Raw genomic sequence first — 26,313 nt, forward strand, 5'->3', positions numbered from 1 at the left:
TGTGGTCTTTGTTTCAGGTTGCTTCGAGCTCTACTCCAAATTGTCGAGTTCCTAGTTCCGTCAAGGGTTTGCACCCACATGTAGAGCCTTGGGGGAGTAGACTCGAAAGGTTTATGTGCATGCCGCTCAAAGTCAAGCATTTTATCCATAATTTATTGGAGATTGAGTCTCCTTTCGTAAGGTACTCGCTGAAGTCTCTCAGTCTGACTGGATGCATATTGGAGGTATCAACCCCTCTCGTTCTCTGTACTACCTAAGGTATGACGTGGAAATTTGCTGTCAAATGGACCGGCCACTTCACATCGCAGAGATAATTAGGCGAGAGACAAGGCACATGTGTGGCTGGCTGTTTCTGGCCCGACGGTTCCGAGAGAGCTGGAATCATAGCCGAAAAATACCGGTGGAATCAGACTGCAAAGGCTGGTGGCGAATGGCCGGCTCTTGGATCCTCAAGATTTCTTCCACTTCTGAACGCCTTCGGAAGCATGTTTCGGCAAACACACTCGCCCGTTTAGTTGGAGAAAATTCAATCCATGTGTGTCTTGTGTCACAGCGAGGAAAGAGTCGAAAGGGATTTCGCCCACTGCCGACGCAAGACTACATGAGTCCATTGCATGGCTTGCTTCCTTGACAAAGATACCCCTGGTACATGGTCCCTGCTTGTCATCTTGAGATACTCAAGAGGGATATGATTCGTAGACTTTGTGAGTCGCCATATCCTTGCTAGGCATTCTATCTGCATGTCATGAAGCGCCATGAGGCTGACCTCTGTGTGACCCAGGCCGGCTTCGATGTGCAGGTAAGGTCCGTGGAGGGAGACATCAGGCAGTGAATTTGGACTTGGAGGGTTAAACCTAAGCCGACCGACTAGAGACTGTGACCGTTCTCTTTGTAGCGCAGTGGTGGTTCCTACATGCAAGCCTCCTGTCACAGACGGTGGACAGATTGAACACGAGTCGAATGCGGTTCAGGTTCTCACGTGGCTAAGCCCTGTTTGATATCAAGACATACATGGCATCTCAGGAATGACCCAAATCACGTCTAACAGACATAGTGCTACTCCACAGAACTAGTACCGAAAAGCCCAGCCTCGTGCTGTAATTATTTCAATTCATTCCAGAAAAGTACTTACGAGCCTAGGCAACACCGACAAGACATGATGGCGGAGATCAACTCCAGTGGCTAGCCGTCTCGGGGAATGCCCAATGCAAAAGCAAGGATCGCGAGAATTGAGACTTCTCGTACGAAGTTGAGAGTGGCTTTGAGACATCGTCTATAATCGAGGATAGAGACAGGCCCATGAACCAACCAATGGTGCAATCCCGCTGTCAAAGTCTCGCCCACGAACGTTGAGGTTCCACTTCTCCGGACTTCCCCAGTTTCCAGTCCGGGCCCGGCCATTCCAATGACCTCGACCCAACCAACCTAGGCTGGCTGATGGGGGTGTATGGCCCCCTTGCAGCCGCCTCCTTCTGCCTCGTCTTGGTAAAGTACCTAACCAACTATGAGCCGCTGCCTGATGCGCGCCCACGCGGGTAGGCTTCCGAAGCTAGTCTGTTCGTCCCATCTCGCGATCTCGTAGGATTCGATGTCATCCGATATGCTTAACGACTGGCACGCGAGCTGGCATCTGACGTATTCGGACTATTTTCCGCACTGCCCAATGGGCAATATGGAAAAAGTGACCCCCACCTGTTCAGACGTAGCTTACGGTAATCGTTGCCCCGCGGGCAAAGGGACGCTATGGCTGCATGTCAGCAGGGCTTTGAGAGTGCCCGTCTGTTTAAGAACACCAATGGCCAATCTCGCATCTCACTGCGTCAACGGTGCAGGTTCGTCTTAAATTCCTCACTGGAATGAGACAATAGGCACATCACATCGGAATGTGGTGCACATAATAAGCCCTTATGATGCATACCCGCGCTCCAGATGGCTCGTTCCCCCCCGCGCGCGGACTAATCTGGTACAAGTTGATTCGATGGAATCAATATCATGCTCTAATCAAGTGGTTCTAGTTATCAAAATATAGATACCGAAATTGATCACAGAGAAACAATGTGGTGATGGAATAGTTGGCCAGACCTTTGACGCACCTCTGCATGGTGTCAAGGAGGCTAGGTGAGAACGGCTGTGGCAAGGCAGGCAGTGCAGGCATCTACTTTATCCCTGCTTGGAAATCCTGCAGGTCTCTCATCGGAATCCGCCTGTCAACGGGGTCTTGAGACATATTCACACCCAACGATTCACCTTAGGGATGACCATGTGCACGTTAATAGGCTGCCATTTTCGCTCACACAGGAATGTCCGATGTGCCTTTCACGGCGTCTATTTGCCAGATCGGACAAGCCAGTGACGAACTTGGCGAAGTTCTCAAGCGAAGACAGCATTTGGCAGTATCCTCGATGGGCGGGAGGAAGCACACCGGCGAGGGATCTTCATCCTATGGGCCCGTGGCTCATTCTGCTTCGGACTTCACGCGTCCAGCTTTGTGTCATGATGGGCCAAAAGCAGACAACCAGCAGATTTCGCTGTCCGTCCAAGGTGTTCCGAGTAGACCTAATGTACACATTGTGTCGTGTAACAATCGCGAAGATGCGGTCTCCGGCTTGATGAACAGCAGAAACACTCCCATTTATTGTCTGCCCGCACTTCAGCTGGGGATCCCGAAAACAACCTGTCCCCTTCTTCGTTCACGAGAAGAGACTTTGGACGGTCTCGAACCGCCTTAAAGCTCTCGGGAGTATGCCAGCCCTACCTGCAGTCGCGGTGATCAACTGGTTCTCGGATAGTATATCTATCTGCAATACCACCCTTTCGCTGTCCACACTTTCTTTCCCTGGCTCTCTAGAACACCCATTGCCACCTTCCTATCCCTTGGCTAGCACATAGAGCCTCATTATGGAGAGCTTTGCCCTGATCCTACTTTACCTTGGCATCCTGGTGGTGCCTGGCTTTCTCTTCTCTTCATTCCGGCGTTTTACAGGATGGTCCACAAAAGCCTTCACGGGTGGCAAGACATCCAAAACTCTTGCAAAGTTCCTTGGTCCCAAGCAATATCCCATCATTGGCCGTGTCCATGATTTGCCCAGGTTTGCCATGTGGCTCAAGCTCAAAGAATGGGCGGACGAGTTTGGGCCAATATACCAAACCAGCATGCTTGGTCAGAAGTTTGTGATTATTTCTGACGAGGGCATGGCTCAAGATCTTCTCATCAAAGATGGCAACAAGTTTGCTGGAAGACCCCAGATCAGGGCGCTTATTGACCACAAATTGGGCCCGGCATACTCTGCATTGATGGACCGCCACGGTGAGTGAAGAATCAAGCCTGATGGATGATAAACGCTGAAGCTCATTTGGTTTCACAGACACTTGGAAGTACCAAAGAAAATGGGTTCATGCGGCTATGGCGGCTGCTCATCAACACCACTTCTATGGACACATCGAGAACGAGGTTAAGCGCTGGCTGGTGACCCTCATTCTTGACCCAGAGAAGTTCCACGGAAACACCCGCGAGCTGACAGGCCGCATCATCAGCCGCCTAGCTTGGGATGATTCAACACAAGGCCGAGCATACGGCGACAGTGCTATTGAAACACTGACAAGGATGTCCATCTCTGGTCCCATCGTCAACACCGTGACACCATTGTGGCACATTGCAGATCTCGTCCGTTACAATCCTTGGCGCAAATATGAAGTCAATCGAGAGAAGAATCAGCGCGCTTGGTGGTTGAAGACGTTCCGGCTGGCCAAGGCAAGATACCTCAGAGGTGACTTGCCGTCGGACACGTGGACCTACCGGTACTTTGACCAGCTGCAGAAGAGTGGAAACGAGACCCTCAAGCAGGACGAAAAGGACGAAGACTTTGCGGCCTGCATGCTTGGCTTCCAGTGCCTTGTTGGTGTGGTCACCATCTCTGGGCCCATGCAGTTCTTCTTGATGTGCATGGCGCTTCATCCCGTGTGGTTGAAGAAGTGCCAAGAGGAGATTGACCGGGTCTGTGGTGACAGAATGCCGAACCGTGATGACTTTGCCGAACTCCCAACCGTCAGAGCTTGCTTGAAAGAAACCCTTCGGTGGAGATCCGGCGTACCTCTCGGTAGGTACTCCTGTGCAGGGGCGACAAATTGGATTTCGGATCTGAATACTGACAACGAATGATTAGGGGTTCCCCATCAATGCGAGCAGGATTCCGAGTTCCAGGGGGTGAAGATTGAAAAAGGCACCATCATCCTTGCCTGCGAATGGTACAGTCCCCCACGCCGATCTTTTACCAAGCTTTCGCTGACGACTTCAGGAATATCAACCGTGTCCCAGAAAAGTACCCTGACCCAGAACACTACCGCCCGGATCGCTACTTGGATCCCAGCTTCCCCACGTATCAGGAGCCGCTCAGCCGGTACCCGAACTTCCGCGAGGGAATGGGCATGCATACGTTTGGCTGGGGTCGACGGACTTGTATGGGTCAGAACCTGGTAGACGACGAGATGTTTGTCGCCGGAGCAAGCGTATGCTGGGCTTTCGACATGAGCCTCAAGAAATGCCCCGCCACCGGCGAGGATGTGACATTTGACACGCAGGCCACGAATTCCAACGTGATTCTAGAGCCTTTGCCATTCCCCATGCAGTTCAAGGTCAGAAGTCCTGAAAGAGCTAAGGATGTCTTCGAGGGGTACAATGCCGTCAGAGATACCTTGAAAGTCTGATGTGGTCTTAGTGTATGAATGCAGTCTGGAAGATTTCATTTCGTCAACCTTTTGTAGCTAGGCAATGGGACGAATCCTCGATCAACATGTTTCCCTACCAAGATTGCATTATACAGGTGGAATTTGAGGCCACATCATTTGTTTGTCACGAATGCAACGCATCCATTTCATGTTGGTATATTGGCGCTACTTCTTACGGTACACGTCTCCAGTCCTCACAATCTCAAAGTCTGCATTCTTGCCACGGCCCTCTTTCTCATACTGCCTGACCAGAGGAAGCACCTCCCGTCCAAACTGCTCAATCTCCTCATCATAGTGCAAAAAGGCCGTTAGCACCAGGTTCACGCCCAAACTCTTCAACAAGACAAGCCGCTCAGCGACCTGCTCCTTGGTCCCGATCAGCTTGGTCTTGAAGCCGTCGTTGTACTGCACCAAGTCATCAAACTTGCTGTCGGCCCACATGCCCGTCTTGTTGGATGTGCTGGCGCCGGCCTGTTGCACCGAGGCCCGGAACGCTTCGACGGCCTCCTTGTCCGCCTTGCCCTGGATCTCCTGCAACACGCGAACGGCCTCCTCCTCCGTCTCGCGGACAATGACGAAGCCGTTGACTGCGAAGCGCACTTGGTCTTCGCGGCCGACCTTTGCCGCGCGGGCCTTGACGTCTGCAATCTGGTTGCGGAAACCGTCGAGGTCATTGCCGTTCATGAAGTACCAGTCGCTGACCTCGGCGCCGTTGTTCCTGGCATCGTCGCTGTTGCCGCCCTGGAAAATCTCGGGATGGGGCTTCTGGAGCGGCTTGGGGTTGAGCACGTAGTTTCTGTAGCGGTAAAAGTCGCCGCCAAAGGTGAAGCCCGTATCTTCGGGCGCGGTCCAGATGCCCTTGAGACAGCGGATGAACTCGTTGCTACGGCGGTATCGCTCGGCGTGCTCCAGCCACCACTCGCCGATGGCCGTGAACTCGCCCTTGAACCAGCCGCTTACGATGTTCACGGCGATGCGACCATTGCTGTAGTGGTCGATGCTGGCGATCTGCTTCGCCACCGTCGTGGGGTTCCAGGGTCCAGGAAGGATGGCAGCAATGATCTTGACTGTATCTGTTGCTTGGAGAATTGCTTGCGAGAAGGAAACCGACTCATGTTGATTTGCGGCACCGTATCCGGATGTGAAGCGGATTTGTGTCAGGCCGTATTCGATACCAGCTTGCTCCGCCGCCTTGGCATACTTGACGTTGCTAGCCAAATCCCAGTTTGTCCTCTGGGGGATCTTGCTGATGATTAGGCCGCCTGACACGTTTGGTACCCAGTAACTATGAAATCAGTCATTTCTCCGAACGATTTGAGAAAGGGATACGTACGCGAAAAGCAACCTCTCCGGGTCGGTGTTAAGGGGGTGTGGTTGCGCAGTCATTATCACTGAGGCTGAATGTGAATCGCAGGATGGTTAGTTGGTCTGAATAGTCTGTCTCAATTTCGAAAAGAGATGTGTGAAGGCATGCGTTTCAGACCTATAATGGCGCAGTTGGAGCCCAGCGTTAATAATGATCAAGGAGGCGACAAAGATGGATGAGAGGAAAAGGAGAGCTTCTTGATGGCTGCTATCAAGGGTGGTAACATGACATCATTGGCAGGAGAGCAAATGAAATAGGTTGTATATTAAACCATGAACTTGCATCATCTAGGATATAGCTCCTTGCTTGCTGTCGCGTCCTGCGCGATATTTCGCGATCGGCGCCGCGGAGAAGGTTCTGTTGATTTGACAACATCAAAGAAGCTATGCCTAGCTCTGACATGATTTCAAAATACCACATCACGACGCATACCGAAATTCAGATTGATGCAGTCGGGGCCAATCACGGCACTTGATGAACCAAGCGGTGCTGAGGGGAAGGGTTGTGTGCTAAGTCGCTCAACCGAACTTTCCATGTGAGGCAATTGCACCATTATTAACCCAATGACGAGATCATCAGATGCCAGTTGACCGGGGGTTTCCCCACGTTCTCATAACTCCATCCACCCCAATATGGCGCGATGTGGGATTGCACCCAGATCTGCGAACTTTAATCTGGATCTATTGATTGAGACGACTCTGAGCTCCGAGTTCTCGTTGAGATGGACAAGGATGGAGCAAATATCGGAAAGCTAGTCGAGACTCCGGGGCCGTGTCATCGGGTTGGCGGCCAAGTTCTCTTTTGTTTATCTGCTGAAGGATCCGAGAGAAAGATATACTGTTGCAGTTTTGCGTTGTAGCCCTGTATTCCAGCTCTTGCGCTGTCATTAGTCTCTCTTATCCAGATTTTCATTTTCCCATCGAATCGTATATTTGAATCACAATGTCAATCTCCTCTTCCGCCCCAAACGGGGTCAGCGAGAATGGGATAGAGTCTATGAAGCCGGGGCCGACGTTTGAGAGGTTTGAGACGGTTCAGACTCGTGGTCCTCGATTTACTGCACCAAGACCCCTTCCTACAGCGGCAGTGAGTATCATGATTCTCTAATCATCCGCGACGAAACTGTCTTAATTCGTATACGATTACTGATCAAAATGTCTGTAGACCTCGCTCCCTATCGGAGCCTTCGCGACAACATTGACAACGCTTTCCCTCAGCTTGATGGAGTGGCGGGGAGTGACCACAACCAACGTCTATATCGCAAACTTCTTCTTCCTGGCTGCCTTCGGCCTAGTGATCTCTGCGCAGTGGGAGCTTACTGGCGGAAATGGCTTTGGATACAGCGTCTTCAGTGCTTTTGGTAAGCGTGCTGCCATGGAATGGCTGAAGCCATCTGCCATGACTAACATCAAATGCATAGGCCTCTTCTACGCAGGTTACGGTGCCATCTTGACTCCGTCCTTTGGGGTTGCGGCAGCGTACGGTAATGATACTCGGCAGTTGAACAATGCTCTGGGATTCTTCATGATCAGTAAGTTATATCGTTGGTTGTTGTGTAAGCTGATGAAGACTAATGCGATGGGTTTCAATCAGTTTGGAGCGTTTTCGTCTTAGCCTACCTAGTCGCCACCATCCCGACAAACGTTGTTTATATCCTCATCTTTATCTTCGTCGAGCTGTGCTTTGTACTGGTTGCTGCTAGCTACTTTGCCGCTGCGGATGGTCATCACACTGCCTCGATTGGGTTGAAGAAGAGTGGCGGCGTTTTCGCCTTTCTTGCTGGACTGGTTGGATGGCGAGTATTTCAAAGGCCTCAACAATGGCTGAACTTGGCTAACATAGCTCAGGTACTTGACTTTCCATCTCTTGCTGAAGGATTCTCTGATAGAGTTGCCGTTGGGAGATACATCCCAGTATTTCCCCAAGACCCGCAAGAAGACCGAGTAGCATTATTGTAGAGAAATTATGCGTTTTATATACATCGGAATATGGAATTGTCAGGTGTATTCAGCATGACTACATTGAAGGCAGGGTCAGAAGGGGAGTCGTTGCGACTGGACTGTGGAAGATCGCAAAATATGTATAATTAGTAGCAAGATAACATGCGAACTTGCTGATAATCGTAAAATTCCTGAATCTCCATGAAGTAGGTACTTTCCGTCTTATTCCCAAATGTCAAAGTATCAGACTTCGTTCGGAGCCAACGACTTGAAAGGGCGAAAAGAGTAGGCAGAGTGGGAATACACCAGACTTTTTGCCCCCCCGTGTTCTACGGCCATTTGGATTCGTGTCACTAGCGATTCCCATAGGTGGGCGGAGTTCATAGTTTCCGAAACTCAATTGAATGAAGCACTTATAAAATGAACCTTGAATGGTGGGGTGTGAAGGTATGCCTCGATTGCTGAAGAATAGCGTGTATGGTGCCATCCTCGTGTTACCCCTCCAGGCCTCCTCATAGGCTCATATAACTCATCCAGAGGTGCTGCCGTCATGCTGATACTTTCAACATCAAACAGAATATCTGCACAATCACGAAAAGTATCTATGGAGAAGAGTGCACATGGATATCTTCAGTCGAGCTTGTAATGTGACTCTGTCCGTGCATGCCGCGTTATCTATCGGCATGGGGTTGGGGGCCAGATTCGGAGGGGTAAAGTTACCTGCATCCGCGTATTCCCAGTGGTTGCGATTGCGACATATCGCAACATAGCTGTGGACCGTCGCGTCACTGCTGAAGGTGGTCCGACATGCGCGTATTGGCGAGCCGTTCGATTACTGAGGCGGTACGGCAGGGTGATGTTGGGCGTATTTAGCCATTAGTTTGCGCATTCTGGCACCGCGGAGCAACTGGAAAAGAGTTCCAATTTGGGGTCTTCATTACGTTGTGGTGATCGCAGCTTTGTCCTTCAAACAACCTGATTTTGGAACCTTTTCCATTTGAGATCTTTTAGTAATTTTCATCACAGAGGAAGCAAGTTCTCGAGGAGTACTCACTGTATAGCCTTGATTCAAAACTCGTACAAAATGAGCAGCAACGCCCATACGGTTCCCGCAACGGACCCCAAAGTCTACGACGAGTACCAGCAGAAGTGGTCAGCACTTCCAACAGACGAAGCCGCATGGCTTCAGAGAGCTCGAGACGTTGCAAGTGTGCTAGCCGTGGACGCTGCGCAACGTGAGAGGGAGAACAAGTCACCTCGAGCTGAAATTGCGCTGCTGAAGCATTCGGGCCTCCTCAAGGTCCTGGGATGGAAGAAATATGGCGGCGGTGAACAGCCGTGGAGCGTCGGCTACAAGGTGATTCGCGAGGTTGCCAAGGGAGATGGGTGAGTTCGACCCAAGTGACAAAATGAGAATTGTTATAATTGACTGGCTCAGATCAATTGGTATGCTTCTCGGGTATCACTTGCTCTGGTCAACGACAGCCAATGTCATCGGCAGCTCCGAGCAAGCAGACCGGACTCAGGATCTCATCATCTCCAACAACTACTTCGTCGGTGGTGCGGTGAATCCCCGCGACAGCGATCACAAGATCACGTCAGACGGTGATAATGTTGTATTCAACGGCTTCAAGAACTTCAACACCGGCGGAGTCATCTCCGACTTGACTGTCCTCGAGGGTGTTCTTGAAGGCACCGAAGACCACTTGTATGCCTTGGTGAAGACTAATCAACCGGGCATCATCTTTTCTCACAACTGGGATAACGTTGGCCTGCGTTTGAGCGAGTCGGGAAGCGTCAAGATTGAGAACGTTACTGCGCCCTGGTCCGATGCACTAGGATGGAATGTGACGGAGAAGAAGCCGGACCCCTCCATCCTCAAGATTCCTTTTGCCAGTCTGCTTCTCCCTACGTAGGATAACCATACACATTGTAAAAACTACAGGCTTCAAGCTTACATTGTAAAACAGGATTCAACTTGTTTTCAGCAACTTCTACATCGGCATTGCCTGGGGTGCACTGGACTTTGCGTCGGCCTACACAAGGAAGAACACCCGCGCTTGGCCCTTCGGTGGCGATGTAAGTGCTGCAACAAGACTACTTGTTCTGTTTGACTAGACTGCTAATACTGGGTTGTAGGACAAGGAAAAAGCCGAGGATGAGTTTTACATCTTGTCCACGTACGGCAACTTCCTAGCTCATCTTCGTGCAGCCGACGCACTCGCCGACAAGGCAGGTCTCGAGATTGACGCATTGTACAAGTACTCGGGAGATCCAGCCACCAGGGCAAAGGTCACTGCAAAGGCTCGAGGAGAGGCAGCGGAGTGGGTTGCCAGCGTCAAGATTACGGCGACTGATACGGGACTGCGGGTAACCTCTGGTATCTTTGAGGTGACTGGCGCCAAGGCTACCGGAACCAAGGTCGGCCTCGACAGGTTTTGGAGGGATATCAGAACACACAGCCTGCATGATCCAGTGGCTTACAAGAACCGTGAGCTTGGGAGGTATCAACTGCTGGGCGAGATTCCCGAACCCACGTGGTACACGTAGAATCGCACGAAAGCAGAAGAACTTGAATGAAGAGATTAGTGTCCAAGGTTCTATTCAAAGTAGTGTTTTCTCGTTTATTAGTACGCTTGCTATAACATGTCTCAAATTTGACGGCTAATTCTCGAGCCACGAGACGAGCTTGGGATGGGCCAACGACGAACCCCTTCTCAATCCCTACAGACAACTCAGTAGACGTATCTGCATCCCATTCTCACATAGGATGTCAGGTTTCCGGGCTGGTCTTCTGCAGAAACACGCACATGCGTGACCACCTTTGCGTCTCGATTTTTGTTCGCCATCACGCAGCCGACCACATAGACAGCCATGCAGGCAATCGCTACAACTTCAAAGTCCATTATTGCGCTGTAGCCTCTACCACGAAGTTAGCCGAGCATTAGGCAAAGAAGACTGTGCCATTAATAGTCAATTTTTTCGCTTGGCCTGACAAACTCGTTATTGAGAGGGACAGAGCTGCAAGATTTCTCACCAGCCTTGGTACCATTCATCAGACTGGAAGGTTTGGAAGGGTTCAACGGACCAGTTGCTCATGGTACCCAGAAGAAATGGTGCCGGAAGAAGACCGACATCAACCTCGACTGCCGAATGCCAAGTTGCCAACATGTCATTTCTTGGTGGGCCAAGGCCATTAGATCCCGAGTCTAGGATGAATCGGTGGTCCTGTCATCAGGCAAGCTAGCGGGATATCCCACTTTGACGGTTTGTTTCAACGGGACGGTAGGATGGCATCGACGAATAGACGCCTATGTCACCCTTGATATACTCTGTGGCTCTAGGACTCTTGAACGGTCCACCATCACCTCGTCACACTGGTTCTGGTCAAAGGCGTCGGCTAGAGTTATAATGTCTCTAGAAGCAGCGATCGGAGGGACTGTTGCGCACTCACCCGAGTATTGTGGTCAACCCCTTGCTGACACATATTGGCACCTACTATAATGCAGGGAAAGTTCAAGAGAAGAGCATCAAATCGTAGCAAACGGAATTTTCATTAATCTTTTGATCACGCGAGAGAAGATTAAACTTCTGGTTAAAAAAAAAATGCTCGCAAAACTTTCTGGATATACCAACTATTCGAATACCTTTGACCCAACATTGACTCACAGAGGACATGGACTTAAGAGAACCAGCCTTTTTCCTAACCTCAAATAATGACATGAGAGATCCGGGATTTGAACGCCAAAGTCAGAAAACGCCTAGACAAACCCTTGTGGGCTCTTACCGGCAAAGCCACTAACAAACCTCTCCTACCCAGAACGAAACCCCACCAGCTAATTTCTTTATTTCAGACCGGGAGGATAAAGGGATTGGCCGGGAGGCAGCCCCATGTCCCTCCATCCGACATGCTCGTCTCTGTAATGCTATAAACGCGGTTAGCTACCGTTCCTTCAAAATGACTGGACATCCAGGAGCTACGGAAAACCACTTACCGTGGTAAGGCGACCCTTTGTCGTATATCCCTTGTTGCATCCTAATGCGCATCGCCACACACGACGTTCCTCGAGGCTCAGGACACGGCCATTCAGCACCTTTCCGCCGGCAGGGGGTCTGGCCTTCTTACCTCCTTGACCGTTGCGAGGCCTGTAACTGGGCTCGGAACCCGAGCTTGTTTTAGACTCTCGTGAGGAGGTGGAGCCAGAGGTAGTAGACGAGCCGCCCTCGGGGTTATGATCGTTCTCGGGTCGGCTAGAGTCATCCGAATCCGAATCCTCTTCCAACTCTGAATTCTGGGCGCCTTCTGGTTGGTCAATTTGCATGCGTTCATCTTCCAACTCTCTCTCCGCCTGCTGCTGACAGAGGTCGGCGGTGATATCCCCGAGAGCACTCAACGTGGCTATTTGAACGTCATTCCAATCATACACTTCGGGGCGGTGGTAGACCTGGATCAGCAGTTCGCGAATGTGTCTTTCGAGCTGGAAAGGCTCGGAGGACATCGTTGCGGTTGCTACTGCCTAGATTTCGAGTTTGTGACTATTGTGTGTCAGCGGTAATAGGGGCTGTGGCCTGTACGGAACCTTGAAAGTTGTGTTGTTGTTGACGAGATGCTGCGTCACGTTGATGATGATGGTTGTTTGTGGCCATGAAAAGTGAGAATCACCGCCTGGCAGATCGTTTTATGTATTCTCTCGATCTTGATCACAGTGAGTTTAAAGTCATTTGGCAAAGTTGAAGTCAAAGCTGACACTCCAAAGAACAATGGCAACGAACTTACATGGGCTCGTCACTGATTATGACCAAAGACAAGAGGCGAGTCCTCTAGTCAACAAACAAGGGCGAGTCTTCTATGAAAGAAAACAGTTCAGACACCTGAGCAATGGCCTTGAGGACTCTTTGAAACTGATCAGCGTACATGACTAACAAAAGCCAGCGCAGCATCAGCCAGAATTTCCCGTCTGTGACAGAGCATCTCCTCGATTCTTAACAACCTGCCATCCTTTTCATCTGCTACACTTTCTTGGTCAGATTCCTACCAAACATACCCGAAATGAATATTATTTCGGCTTATCAAGTCCCCCTTAGTCCGTATCCGAATGCACCCGCTCATCGCTGCTCCCCGCCACATCCAAATGGCCAAGCCTGTTTGAGTTGGGCTGTGCTTACATCACTTTCTCTTCGCCATGCCTCTTGGCTTCGGAGATTTCAGTGGTCGGTCTGATTGGTTGAATCAACAAAAGTTCAGATTGGTGTTGGTACCTGTGGGTTGCATGCGACTAGAGTCCCTCACTCAAGCGAAAAAATTGCAGTGTAGAATAGTGTAGTTCAGCATGAATAGCTAGAGTTCGTCTTCGTATTTACTGTTGTTCCCATGGGTCATCGCCCCAATCATCCCCGGAATAGTCTACGGCGGATTTCTTCGCCCACTTATTCTGAACAACAGGGCCTTCATTTACAGATAATGCGCTGACAGTCGTCTTGGTCTGAGACTTCGAAAACAAGGGTGGGACAACCAGCTCGCTGTCCCGAAACGCATCCTTGCCATCGAGAGGGCGCCCTTCGGAGGGCGGCTGGGGCAGATGTGCGATATGACCAGCACTTTGAGGCACGCGTTGTTCCCTGATTGACTGAACAGCAGCATGCCTCTCGACTGTCACCAGCTGCGGTCTCATGACCGGTTGTGCTTGAGCTTCAGATACATCCATGGTTGAAACGGAAGCAGCGTCTGATAAATTATCTCCCGCCTGGTCCATTGGTGACCCTGTATGCGAGACCAAGCAACCAGGCGGCACACTGGCTGAATGTTGTTGGGCCAGTTCTCCGGTACCATATTGCTGCTGGGCTGTGAAAGCAGGGCGAGGCAGTGGTCCAGTAGGTATGGACGTATTGCCCTGAGCCAAGGGATTCTGGCTGATTGATGCTTGCTGGACACCACCAGTGTTTGTAGCAATGGCCTGATTATCCAAAGGTATTGGCTTGCTTGACGGGACAAGTGGCCTGTATTGGATCTCGGGGGCTGCATTCGCTGCCCCAGATGTAACTGTCATCGCTTGCCAGTCTGATCTTTGATCTGCTGATACGCCAGGAGTCATTCGATCTCCTGACACTCCTGGCATGAAACCTTGTGGTGGAGGTGCGGCTTGCAACGACTGTTGAACTCTTTGAATAATCTGTTGTGGCGGCGGCGCTTTCTGAAGAACCGAGGGCTTGTTGGAGGCTCCTTTCTTGAACTTGGAAAGCCAGCCCCCCTTGTCCCTTTCTTTTATTGGATGTTGCATGATCGGCGGAGTTGATTCAGGGCGTATTGCATTTGACTGAGGTAGACCTGTAGTATTGACAGACTGGTGTGAAAGAGGATTTGCCAACACTGGGGAGTATGCTGGATGAGGGGCGCAGGATAATTGTGAGCTCGATTCTGAAGGATACTCTCGGACATCTGGGTGATTTTGGCCTCTGCAAGTAGTAGAAGCCGCGGCCATCACATTTTCGATCTCATTGTGCTCGTGAATAGGGTGAAGTAGATGACCGGGAGATCTTATAGGCGTGGAAGGGCTCATTGGACCAAGAGCTTGTTGCGAAGGAAGAGTCACTGTAGGACGTGACGGGAGATTTGCCAACTTCACGGTCTGACGATTTTCCTCAGTTGGGTACGGTAGATTTGATACAGATGAGGGATTGGATCGTGAAGGCAAGCCCTGTCCTGATTGTATGCCCATAGGATGTACCGAATGTGGCCTCGAAATGCCATGGGCAGCCTCAGCAGCACTAGTCCCGCTCGTCTCCCAATGAACCGAGTCGAAGGGAGGCCGCACTTGGCCTTCATTATGGTCGGACAACTCGTACCTTTCCGGCTGTGGTTGAGACTCTTGCATCGTCACTTGGCCCGCCATTTTACTAGGTGGTAGAGAATGGCGGCGATTCGACGATGGAGGATGAACTCCGCCAGAGGTCTGCGACTCCACGACGAGATCTGAATGGAATTTGGCCACCGATGACGACACTGGGAGTTTTCCTGGTCGAGCTGGAGGTACCTGGCTCTCTGTGACTCTATAAGCTTGCCGGGCACTGTCCTGTGGCATCACTGCATGAGAGGAACCGGAAGTTGATGCTGGCCTTGAGCCTACAGCACCGAATCCAGCACCTGACTGTGATGTGTATGAATTTGAGTTCGTCCCACGGAAGAAGCCGGAAGAGGGGCGTCTTCCGTCGCTCTCCAGTGGTGACGGGGTTTGGAGGGGTACGGATGACTGGCTGCCTGTTGGAGGCCCAAGGGACGAGACTTCACTTGAAGCGTACGACGTTTGCCTAGGTCGTTCCCCATCCGGTATTGACCTTTGCGTGGAGTGCGGAGGGAGTTCTACCGACGTCCGTTGTTGAACGCTAGAAACTTGTTGGTGAAAATCACTCTGAGCTCGCGGACGCTGCAAAAAGACGGGTGCAGGTGGGGTGGTTGTTATAGGCAGTCGGTCACCTTCCCTTGCCATTTGATATTGGTCTTGCGATGACTGAAAAGGTGTCGTTGCGGATCGTTGGACGTCAGGGCCATAGCGATCCAAAGACGACTGTGGAACCGTGGTGGGTTTTTGAGATGTTGGGGACTGGACAGGATACGAAGATTGGGGTTTCTGTTGACTGGCGGGTTCTGGTTGAAAAGCGGCGTAATGTATGTCCTTCCCTCTCCCTTTGTCGGAAGAAGACTGAGTCGCACGTTGTGCTGAGGGATGAGGGGCCCAGGAAGATTGCCCAGTAAAGCTCGAACTCTCTTCAGATGCTGAGTGCGGAGGTGAGTGCTCCTGAGCTCGGTTTTGAGGCTGCCCTCTTGCCGGCTTTAGCACCGACGGAAAATGTTGCAGAGGTCCCGGCGAGCTGGAGCCCGAAGTTTTGCTAACTGCGTTAGGAGCCCATCCGCCACTGGCAAGAGGACTTGGACTCTCAGGCGACTCTACAGGAACTTTGGGCGGTAGCTGAGGAGGCTTGAGAATAGACGGCATACTTGTTTGATCAAATTTGGATCGTGGTCCCATCATCAACGACCCATCCCTTGCCAGCGAGTTTCGATGCTCTCGGCGCTTGTAGTCAGTCGTGCTTGACTGCTCCGAAGATATGTTACTGGCTGCCCCAGGCACATAGGGTTGGTACTGAGTCTGCTTGCCAGCCGACTTCGAAGGTTTTCTTTTGATGTTGAAGAGACCACTTCCGCTAGTGTTTGACGAGGGGCTTTGCGTTGGCTGCGGCGCCGGCTGAGACACCACCTCTGGCAGAGAGTGGTCAGGGGTCGAGATCCCAGCAGCCGTTTCGGGTCGAGGTCGAGGTCCCTGGGATAGCTGAGATTTTCGAGAAGGTGACGAATTCTGAGGCCTAGATCCAGTCCCAAAGGTAGCGCCATAAAGCGCTTCGTCGCTCATATCCGTCCGGTGCAGCAGGTCGTGAGCAGACAGGGCTGGCGGCGGCCTTGCTTCCGCCGGACTTGTCCGCTCTGGTAATTCGGCAATGCCCAGGTCGGCAAAGTTCGTTTCGATAGGCGCCAATACGGCGGTGTCGGCCATCTCTACCGGATCTGGATGGGTCTCGATGTGAGCCGGCGCTGTGTGCTCCGTTGCCATCTCGGCCATGATTCCCACCGGGTCCCACGGCGGTCGCTGGAAGTTCGCTGAGGATCCTTGCCGGGGCTTTTCAACTGAGTCGAGGAGAGGAACACCAGGAGAAGTCGGTACGTCCTGATTGGGGTCGGGACCGCCAATTGGGTTGATACTGAAAGGCTGTTCCGCGGGGACCATCTCTGCCGGTACCTCTGATCCACCTTCAGCACCTCGCACAGGAACACTGTTGACGATGGAGGGAGTATTGTTCTCGCTTTGTAAAGGTGATACCCCCGACTTCACACTGGCAACATCGAGCATTGTGTGCCCCTTTTTATTGCTGCCTCCGCCGCCTTCACCAATGTCCGCCTTGCCCAATACCTCCTCTCGCTCGTCCTCGCCGGCTTCCGGACTGATATCGTCATAGGCACCCGGACCGAGATACATGAAGTTCTCGGGCTGGAAGAAGAAGCCGTCGCTGTCGTCATCGTCATTGACCATAGGCCCTCCGAAACCACTTCGACTCATACCAAACTCGGTCATGGGTCCGCCGGTAGCGCGCATCTTGAATGCAGGATCAGCATCGGCCGTGGTTCGTCTTTTGAGCTGTTGCTGGCTCTCAAGTTTCTCTTCGGGGGCAAGCTCGGGCGCTGGTGAAAAGCAGTCGACGAAATCTGGGAACTCGTCGCCCTCTTTCGGGAAGTGGAATTGGACGTGGCCGTTGGGCTTGTAGCGGTAGAACCAACGGGAGCCATCATAGTCCCATTCCCAGCCAGGGGGAAGGCCCGCCATGATGTCGAGGCGATAAACGTTCTCGGATCGGGGAGAGGTGAAGTCGTAAAGCCTTGATTTTTTGGGTCGAATCCCCGGCAAAGGATTCCAGGCAGGGTCGCAGGCTGTTTGCCAGAGCTAGCCAGCAAACCCGTTGGGAGATGTCCGATGGGAGAAGTCCGATGTTCGGAGTCTTTGACACTGGCCCTACCGCGCGAATATCGTTGTCGTCCGAATATCAGAATGACGATTCGACGATCGGGTTGTCAGATAGATTGACGAAGGGTCATCGCCGCGTCAAGGTTGCTCCCCATGGCAACACGGCATCGTCGCGCAGAGAGAGAAAGGGTGGGAGGGGAGCGAACGTGGCGCAAGGCGTAGTTTTCCTGCGACATGGCTTTGATAATAGCATTGCACCTGAGCAAGGTAAACGGAGGTAATGTACGAATAGGCGGTCCAGTCCAACAGCCGGCTAGACTGGATTGAGCTGCAGTGCGGCTGAGCTGCATGGGCGTGGGCGTTGTCTCTGTCTCTGATCGAGGTGAGCGCGATGAAAGAGGAATGGAGCGGAATGGAGCGGGGGAGCCACAACTCCATGCAACGAACTATTTGCTCCCTGGTGGGCAGAGGACCAGAGGTGCAGGTCGGTCCACGCTCGATGCGGCTTGGCTTTATTTTTAGGGGTCTTTGGGGGTCCCTGGGGGTCTTGGGTAGCACCCCCGGACCGCTTCAGTGGAGTCTGTGCGGTGCTGATGGGTGATCCCCGGCAACCCGATGCGTTTATTGGTCGTAAGCGTTTGCAGACTGGGCATCTTGCTTGACCTCTGCGCCTTGGGTTATAAATTTCCATACTTACACTTCTGCTTCATGAGACGAACTTTGTTTGATATTGTTAATGTGTTGGCAGGACTACAGTTCAGATGTCTTCTTTTCCCATCCTTCCAGTACTATCCTCTGCCCAGGTCCCCTGAACAGACGGCCACCTCCCTCGATGGGTTAACGACAGCATCAAAGGAGGATCTTCTAGTCGCCAAGGTTCATCCCTGTTGAGACTCCAACCGTAAATGCCATCAACTGGTCCGCCCATCATGAGTAGAGGGAAGTCCCGGCATCCCATGTGTCACGGAAGCTTTGAGGAACTTTCTGGTAGTGCAGGGATGTGCCGTTTCCAGTTTCAATACCAAGGGTTCATCCTGAGTGTCATCTCGTGCATGGCCGGAATAGGAAACCGAATCACTCGAAGAAAGTGCTCAGACGATGAAGCGTGATGACCAATATCCATGCTTCCGAGTAGCCACGGATGGAAGGGACAGTGCTCGGCAAGCTGCTCGTCGTCACGATCACGCACCCATGGCCTGCCCTTTCTGGTAGCACGTCTGGCAACGTCACCGTGGCTGCCCGGGCCCCATGTGAAGCATTACTATAGCGGCCCTTCATCTGTTGCGGCAGGAGGAAATCGAGGACAATGGTAGCATTTCTCCCTGAAGGAAGGATAGCCTCCATCTTCCCCTCTGCCCCCCTTCCTGCTCTTATGCATCATAACGTAAAGGAACTTGCCACTCCATCACAACTTGTTGACTTACACATCCCGTTTCTACCTCCCCGTCATCCTCAATTGTGGCAGGAACCAATAAAGCTCAAACATCGACATGTGGCAAGAAATGGTTTCACACCATCGTGTCTTCTTTCCGTCTTCAGAGAGAGCTGCTCACTTCGCCTGCTTCTGCCACTCTTACCATACCCTCCCATCGGCGGCGTCCATCTCCGTCGGATCTCTTCAGACTCTTCTTCAAGACCTCAAAAACACCACAAATCTTGGACCGCCACCTCATCACCTTGAAATTTCAACCCTCGTTTTTTTTGGTTCTGTCCTTTGGCCCGTTTTTACCTTGGCTCTACCCTTTCAGCAGAATGACCTTCTCTCGCGCGCTCAAGGCCCTTACGGCCATGTCTTCCCTGAATTCTCTCAAGCTGCACCATCTCGCCCACACCAACGTTGACCAGAACCTGGTTCTGGCTGACTGCGGTATCGGTGCCAACCCCGAGAACCTAACCTGGTCCACCTCTCGCCAAATGAATTGGTACAAAGGCACCATCTGGTCGACCCCGGCCGAGACTGACCCCGCCCCTCCTGATATGGTTATCGAGATGCCCTACAATGACGGCAAATACCCCTGGAACTATGAGGGTGCCTCTGCCACCTTTCCCAACGGTGATACCTGGTCTGCGTGGATCGAAGACGGCACCCCAGAACTGTTGCGTGCCGGCAAGGCCATGAGTACCAAGGACGGCGGTACCACTCTCTGGTGCTACACCTACCGCGGACGACCTATCAGTATGAGTGCTTCCGGCAACTCTACCTGCGTTTCAGCTTTCGTCTGCAACCACCTCGAGAATGGTCCGACTCCTTGGGCCAGGATTCCCGGCGTCTTTGTACCCACAGACAACGGTACCGCCTCCACAAATGGTCCCAACAACTCTTCTGCGGACGGCAGAACTCTCAGTGTCAAAGTCGAGGTCAGCCCCCGCCCTGCCATCTGGTACGGCACCATTGGTCATTTCCTGAGCAGTATCCTATTCACAACGGACGGCTTTTGTAATCCTTACCCCTTTTCGAATCTTCTCAACTCGACCGTCACGGCACACTGTCAAGGCACCAACGCTACTCCCCTCAACTTCCTGCCTGTCTTCTTCAATGTCCTCAAGAATCTTGGCACCCTCCCTGGCTCTGATGGCTACTTCGTCTACAACCACGGGCCAGCCCCCTTTGCCAATGATACCTCTGACGACACCCTCACCCTACCTACAACCTTCAACCTCACTGCGCACGATATGGCCACTGGAGAACTCAAGGGCTTCATTGGTTACGAGATGAAGTGGTCGGCACCTGGCATGGGTATCCACTGCAGTGAGTGTAACACCACCAAGTTTGACGACAATTACAACACGGCCATAGCCTCGGCATTTGATGTTCTGTACCCCACATACAACCAAATCGTCATTGAGAGTAATTGTACCTTTGCCACCCTCTGTTGGTAAACGTACATGATCACCATGTGTTGCTTGGAACTCGTGTGTATGACGGTATGTTTTGCTGGTGTATCGATATGGATGGTCTTAACTGTATGGCGTGGAGGGCTGCGGCCTGTACGAGGAATCTTTTTGTCAAAGCCGGAGGTTAATGGAAACCATAATTGATATTGGGAGAAGCAGGTTGTCGGATGAACTCCAGATAACCGACCATCATATCTCTTTCGGCGGCAACTTTCTGATCGGGCTTCAAAGGCCTTATGTATTTGTTACTCCTCAAAAAAAACATCATACCAAATGTTTCATATTCAACAACACTCTTTGTAGGCTCTTTCCAGGTGGTTTCCCGGTCGTCTTCTTCAGGGCCTCCCGAGTAGCAGGGCGGCATATCTCACTCGAAAGTAATTTGGCCCTGCTTTAATATCGTTACCCCATCATTCCCAACGCGTTCGCCCTGTTAATTTAACCCACATTAAACATACTCTGACCAAATATTTTCCTCGTATATGTCCGTGCTCCGCCGACCCGGGCATCCACAAGACGTGCTCCAGGGTCGTGACGGTGCCGCCACGGTCGCCAAAGTAGGGAACGAACGTATCCTAGGACAAAGTCTGGTGCTGCGCGCGTTGGGCAAAATTTGGGCGGACGAGACTTTGGTTCCACCCATTGCGTAGAGCCTGCCGGGGGGGGGGGGGCCTGCCACTCCCTCCAGAGGCGGTCAAAGATTGTGTGGTGGAGGTGGAAGATGGGGTCGAGGGGGAAGCGGGCATGGTCGCACCATCGAAGGGTTTGGAGGGCTCGTCGTGTTTTGGTTCACTTGTTCTAGGTTACTGTGGGCTTTGACAGGGGGAAGAGGAGGAAGTGTTGTCCCAAACTAAGGGCGGTTTTGGATAGGGTGGAGGGATTGGTCTGCTTGCTCGTCCCAGTTGCTGTTTTGAGTGTGAGCTTGTGTTTGATTCAACAGTATGCAGGCTCTTGGGGCGAGTTGACCGGAGGTGATGTGAAGTGCCATTGTAGCCGCATTCGTTGCGGAGGAGGTCCTCGTGAATCTTGGTGTACCACCGATGCTTGGGAGACAAGACGCCATATGCTGATTCGGCCATGTTATTAGCTTTCCGGTTGCCGATGTGGCTATCAATGCCGCTAGGAGTGGCAGCGGCGATGGGAGAAGAATCCTTTCGCCGTGGTTTCGCTTCGCCAGGCACGGTTTCTTTTGCGATTCGTGGCGAGGGTGAGGGGAGTTGGTTTAAAGTTGACTTTCTTCTTGGTAATGTGAGTTGGGTCAGGTGATCTGTTGACCGGTAACGAAAGGAATGCTTTGAACTGGCTACACTGCACCAAAAAGAACGACCCGATTCAAGTCCGTCAGATGAGGAGCCGTGAGCAATCTCGCAAATAACTGTTGACCGCCATCGTCAACTTATCTCGGAGGCTACCTTTCAGTAAGAGAGCCACGACCATGACGATCCATTTCGAGGAAGACTCCCCTACTTCATTATCCAAGCATTCAAGCATCCAAATTCGTACCAAACTCCGTGTCTTGGCCAGTATACGTTGGACGAACCGAGTATGGCCCATGATTAAACTGATGTGGTATTTCTTATTCATATCCATGGATATTGCTAGGAACTCCAAGGAAATCAAGTACAAAAAAGCTTGGCTAACACGCTTCAAACCAATCCATTACCTGGACTGAATGTCTTCTTGAAGTTGCCCTTGTTTACTCGTCCGGGCGTTTGCATCCCCCGAGATTGGGCCACCTCGGCCCCCGCCCCGGATGGACGTCTTGGGAAGAATTGAGTTATTTGGCGAGGGCTCAGGGGTATTCATGAAAATGAAAAAAAAAACTTGCGAAACGGTTTAAGACCAGCAGACCAAGTCTTGTATACTACCCTGCTGTCAACTCCCAACGGCATACCTGATGATATTAATCGCCATCAACTGGATGGAGAATGCAATAGAAACTGGCAGGCTAGTGATCAGGTGATGTTATCAAGCCTGTCGACGATCGCGCTTAATCGAAAAAGAAGATTGGGAAAAAAAAAAAAAAAGGAACGGCACCAAAAACCTTATCCGCAACCTTGGGATTGTTCATTCAAAACAGGGTAAGTCAAGCCGAAGCCCCTGAAATAAAGGTAGGTACCAAGATCCTTGGCACGACCGATCGTGAACGTGGTGCATCTTTTGCCGGGAATGCCGTTGAGCCTGTTGCGGATAACACGGCATCGTAGGCCGGGGGAAGGAGGACCGGGGCCCGGAGGTGTGAACAATATGGTGGGGGAGGGTGGGGCGTTTGGAACGATGTATGAACGTATTCTGCGGGCATGAACGGGGTCATTGAGACGTTGGTTCAAAGTAAATATGACCTGCTCTCTTTTATTTTCCATTCTGGTTTCCTTACCTGCCATCGATTTGGGGTGAAGTCCCAAGTCCCCTCCCCACCTCTACTTGCCGGTCCTCATCGGGACGGACTGCCGCGGCACAAAGTACGCGGAATATCGTTGACGAGGAATAAATTCCAAAAGAGCGAGCATCGGGTGTTCAGAAAAGTTCCTGTACAGTCGAAAAGTAAACATGCAGACTGAGTAACACAGAATGAACAGGACGATGCTACGAATTACGAATCGAGATTTCTATTTGGGTATTGTACCCCGATTTCTATATAAGAAAGCGTTGTTTCGCTTCTGATGCCAATTTCTGAATCAAAAACTCCTTCGACACCTTACGACGGGACGGACACCTGGGCATTCTACCCAGGTCCCTGCGCAAAGGTGATTATGCACACCACTTCCATCTTGTTCGACTCCGAGTTTGTTTCTCTCGCTTCGCTGACTACAAATATTGCATTATGAAAAGACCGCAAGTTGTCCCAAGCCTGGTTGGAATGGGCAACGAAATTTTTGTATGCGAATAGGGGCTTTCTCATCACTTTCGCTTGTTTTCTATCTTAAACAATGTCGCCAGTCTTGGTTCTGCTGGAACTCCGCGGCCGGCCAAAAAAGCGACGACGCTGAGACCCAGACTCGTGGCTCGCTCTCGACGCCGCGGCGCCTGATGTTGCACTGTCCGGCCGTTCGAGATCGGTTCGCTCGCGGATACTATGGAGACGAGCGACGTGCGGTTGGTGGACCTCCCTGCGAGCCTCAAACACGTCCTGGAAGTCGCTCCAGTTGTCGTCAATGAAAGGCGTCATACCAGTGCGTGAATCAGCGCGGGCCCGAGTGGCTACGGCAGTGCTCGCCGCAGTAGGCTGGGTGGTAGAGTGAATGGAGTGAGCGTCGCCGCCAGGCGTCGCAGGCTCGATGCCACTGGGGCCACCATTCTTTGAAGAATCGTATGAAGGAGGAGCGCCGCCTGCCCAGTAGAAGGGAGTATTGCGGGAACCACCAGGTTGCACCTGCCACGGGCCTTGGAGTCCGACAGCGCGAACCTCGGCCATGAGCTGGGCGGCAAATTTGTTGTGTCTTTGCAAACGGAGAAGCTCGTTCTGGAAGTTGGACTTGTGGAAAAAGATCAAGTTCATGGTGAATGATTGAACCTCGTTCAGGGTGCGGACTTCGGTGATGATACGAGGTTGGTAGTCGCGCTTGTGTTCGAGGCAAAAGTTGAGCATGCGAGACTTGAGTTCCTCAATGAGCTCGGGATCGGTGCCGAAACCAAGCTTAAGCTCGATGGGGTCGGCGAGGCCAGCGGAACGACGCTGGTTGAGGATGAACAGGGTGTTGAGGACGCTGTTGGGTGCCTGCACGATGTGTCCCTCCATTTTCTTGAATTCTGTATAAAGCAGAGAAATTTCCGTCACATAGTAGTCGTCGCCAGTTCCCGTGGTACCGGTGTTGCCGTAGACAGTGACACGGTCACCAACATCGAACGGATGTTTAACGAAAACGAAGATGATGGACTGAAGGAACTCCTGAGCACTGGCCTGAAGCAGCCACGCGAGACCGAGGAAGCTAGATCCGGCAGATGCGAGACCGGCGGCGGCAGAGCTCGAGAAAATCGCGATGAAGACGATGACGGCGATGATGACAATGATGACCAGGAAGACCTTGTCGAGCTTCTTGATGACGGAATCGAGATCCTTCAACGAGGCAGCGATAGCCTTGCGCTCGAGGTGAATTTCATTGCAAGTAAGTTCCATCTCTTCCATGGAGATGTCGCCGTTAAGATCCTTATCGAAAATGCTAAAAGCGTGCTCGGCCTCTTCCAAGGTCTTGAAGGCGGCCTGCATGTCTTCGAGGTAGATGGTCTCCTGGCCGTCCTTTGCAAGACTGCGGAAGATGAGGCGAGCGAGAGAGTGGGCGGAACCCGTGTTGCGCAACATCTCGTAGGTAATCTTGCGCGCATGATTGAAAGCGACCTTTCGTCCTACGAAGTCGTTTCCAACGCGAGCCGCAACGCCACCGGCCTTGTTGAAGGCAGTGCGAACATTCTTCCCAACGACACCCATTGGGGTGCGGGCGCCTGATCTGTTGCCGTTCTGAGTCGTGAGCCAAATGGAGTCCTCGCGGTTGATGCGCATCTTGGAGTGCTCGTACAGGTGCACTAGATGGTCGATGTCGCTCTTGTTCGTCTCGATCCGCTGGACATAGGTGCGCTGGTGGAAAGACGTGGCAATCCATTGGATGCAAATCTTCTCAACCCAATTGAGGGCGGCCAGGACCAAGAAAGCAATGATGACTTTCTGGACGATATCGACCCATTTGAGATCAGGCTTCGTGTCTTTATCCGGGTTGAAACCGTCTGGCAGAACGCGGTGGTCGTCGAGGATGGGCGAGTAGGAGCACATAATGGCAAGCATCCACATGAAAAGGGCAGTATGCAGCTCGAGCCCCTGGCCGATATCCTTCCACTTCTTGTGATTCGAAGAGCCCATGACGATAGCAATACCGCCAAAGATGAGAGGCATGAAGCTCGTAATCATGCGCGTAGCCCATAATGAGCACCAGACAACCTCGAGCCAGATTCCGAACCAGGTGAGATAAACGCCGTAGGCACCGCCGACGGTGGCGCTCTTGGCATCAACGGCAAAGTGGCCGATGAGCACGGGGATGAGAAGGAGCGCGGCGCCGGGAATCATGTAGACAGAGTATCGGATGACACGAGGGAACTTTCTCAGCCACTTCCACATTGCAAAAGCAAAGGCACCGGCCTTCTTCTCGGGTGGCGGCTTGGCGGCATCGGCAGGGTTGGGCCCGTTGGTAGCAAAGACGTCCTCGGGCTCCATCTCGCGGGTCCTACCCTGGCGAGAACGCTGCTGAGATATCTCATGCTCTTGATTGGAAACCAGGCGCTCGGCGCGCAACAGCTCTAGGTCGTCGTTCAGGCGCGATGCTTGTTCCCGCGAGTCTTGCGGTGACATTGGTCCGCCGTGCGTTTCTTGGGGGATATGAAGATGGTTGTCGGTATTTAACCTTGTCAGCTTTTCTGGGTGAGTTGGTTGAGAGCTGGGATCGGTTGCTGTCTGCAGACTGTCGTCTGTGTGCTGCGAGTGTTTCTCATTTTCGTCCGAGTTGGCGCGGTCGCGGTTATTCGTCGGCGTCGTCATGGTGAGCGCGAAGAAAGGGCCACAAGGGGCCGTCGGTCGAGATGTGCGAGAATACGGGATGTAAGTGGACGAGTGAGATGCAATGTGCCCGCGGAATATATTGTGGTCGCTTCAATTCCAGAGGGAAAGAAATATTCTCCCCTTTACATTGGTAGGATGGCGAATAGGGCCGATATATGCCGTCAGAGGCAAAAGAATGCCAGCAAGGTGATGAAAAAGCGCGCTTGGCCTTCGCGGTCGGGCGTTTTCGCTGTATTTCTCGGTGAGGGAGGATTGCCGCCGATCGGTGATAAAGAGCGCGAGTAATCGGCGGTGTACACAGAATGTCCCAGAGGAATTGTCTACCTTGGGACC

General features: G+C 52.1%; 9 protein-coding genes across 9 annotated transcripts; 4 read left to right on the forward strand and 5 right to left on the reverse strand.

Moving 5' to 3' along the window:
- Positions 1-2,898: 2,898 nt before the first annotated feature.
- Positions 2,899-4,704, forward strand: CORC01_02961 (cytochrome P450; the record flags this gene model as incomplete). The annotated part of the gene is made up of 4 exons (XM_022614611.1): positions 2,899-3,307; positions 3,366-4,097; positions 4,164-4,245; positions 4,296-4,704. 4 exons carry the CDS (start codon positions 2,899-2,901, stop codon positions 4,702-4,704), a joined length of 1,632 nt encoding a protein of 543 aa, XP_022478912.1.
- A 186-nt stretch (positions 4,705-4,890) lies between these two features.
- Positions 4,891-6,111, reverse strand: CORC01_02962 (methanesulfonate monooxygenase; the record flags this gene model as incomplete). Its single annotated transcript, XM_022614612.1, has 2 exons — positions 4,891-6,010; positions 6,059-6,111. 2 exons carry the CDS (start codon positions 6,109-6,111, stop codon positions 4,891-4,893), a joined length of 1,173 nt encoding a protein of 390 aa, XP_022478913.1.
- Positions 6,112-7,033: 922 nt separating this feature from the next.
- On the forward strand, positions 7,034-8,038 carry CORC01_02963 (uncharacterized protein; the record flags this gene model as incomplete). Its single annotated transcript, XM_022614613.1, has 5 exons — positions 7,034-7,177; positions 7,256-7,451; positions 7,512-7,622; positions 7,685-7,878; positions 7,934-8,038. The coding sequence occupies 5 exons, from the start codon at positions 7,034-7,036 to the stop codon at positions 8,036-8,038; spliced, it is 750 nt and encodes a 249-aa protein (XP_022478914.1).
- Positions 8,039-9,115: 1,077 nt separating this feature from the next.
- On the forward strand, positions 9,116-10,581 carry CORC01_02964 (acyl-CoA dehydrogenase domain-containing protein; the record flags this gene model as incomplete). The annotated part of the gene is made up of 4 exons (XM_022614614.1): positions 9,116-9,417; positions 9,470-9,943; positions 10,002-10,110; positions 10,171-10,581. 4 exons carry the CDS (start codon positions 9,116-9,118, stop codon positions 10,579-10,581), a joined length of 1,296 nt encoding a protein of 431 aa, XP_022478915.1.
- Positions 10,582-11,876: 1,295 nt separating this feature from the next.
- Positions 11,877-12,530, reverse strand: CORC01_02965 (uncharacterized protein; the record flags this gene model as incomplete). Its single annotated transcript, XM_022614615.1, has 2 exons — positions 11,877-11,957; positions 12,027-12,530. 2 exons carry the CDS (start codon positions 12,528-12,530, stop codon positions 11,877-11,879), a joined length of 585 nt encoding a protein of 194 aa, XP_022478916.1.
- Positions 12,531-13,388: 858 nt separating this feature from the next.
- Positions 13,389-14,309, reverse strand: CORC01_02966 (uncharacterized protein; the record flags this gene model as incomplete). The annotated part of the gene is made up of 1 exon (XM_022614616.1): positions 13,389-14,309. One exon carries the CDS (start codon positions 14,307-14,309, stop codon positions 13,389-13,391), a length of 921 nt encoding a protein of 306 aa, XP_022478917.1.
- Positions 14,310-15,795: 1,486 nt separating this feature from the next.
- On the reverse strand, positions 15,796-17,402 carry CORC01_02967 (uncharacterized protein; the record flags this gene model as incomplete). Its single annotated transcript, XM_022614617.1, has 2 exons — positions 15,796-15,897; positions 15,978-17,402. The coding sequence occupies 2 exons, from the start codon at positions 17,400-17,402 to the stop codon at positions 15,796-15,798; spliced, it is 1,527 nt and encodes a 508-aa protein (XP_022478918.1).
- Positions 17,403-19,292: 1,890 nt separating this feature from the next.
- CORC01_02968 (uncharacterized protein) lies at positions 19,293-20,420 on the forward strand (the record flags this gene model as incomplete). The annotated part of the gene is made up of 1 exon (XM_022614618.1): positions 19,293-20,420. The coding sequence occupies one exon, from the start codon at positions 19,293-19,295 to the stop codon at positions 20,418-20,420; it is 1,128 nt and encodes a 375-aa protein (XP_022478919.1).
- Positions 20,421-23,358: 2,938 nt separating this feature from the next.
- CORC01_02969 (mechanosensitive ion channel) lies at positions 23,359-25,959 on the reverse strand (the record flags this gene model as incomplete). Its single annotated transcript, XM_022614619.1, has 1 exon — positions 23,359-25,959. One exon carries the CDS (start codon positions 25,957-25,959, stop codon positions 23,359-23,361), a length of 2,601 nt encoding a protein of 866 aa, XP_022478920.1.
- Positions 25,960-26,313: the final 354 nt, after the last annotated feature.

This window comes from Colletotrichum orchidophilum (assembly GCF_001831195.1).
Source record: "Colletotrichum orchidophilum strain IMI 309357 chromosome Unknown Scaffold_17.1, whole genome shotgun sequence".
In the NCBI taxonomy this organism is placed as follows: domain Eukaryota; kingdom Fungi; phylum Ascomycota; class Sordariomycetes; order Glomerellales; family Glomerellaceae; genus Colletotrichum; species Colletotrichum orchidophilum.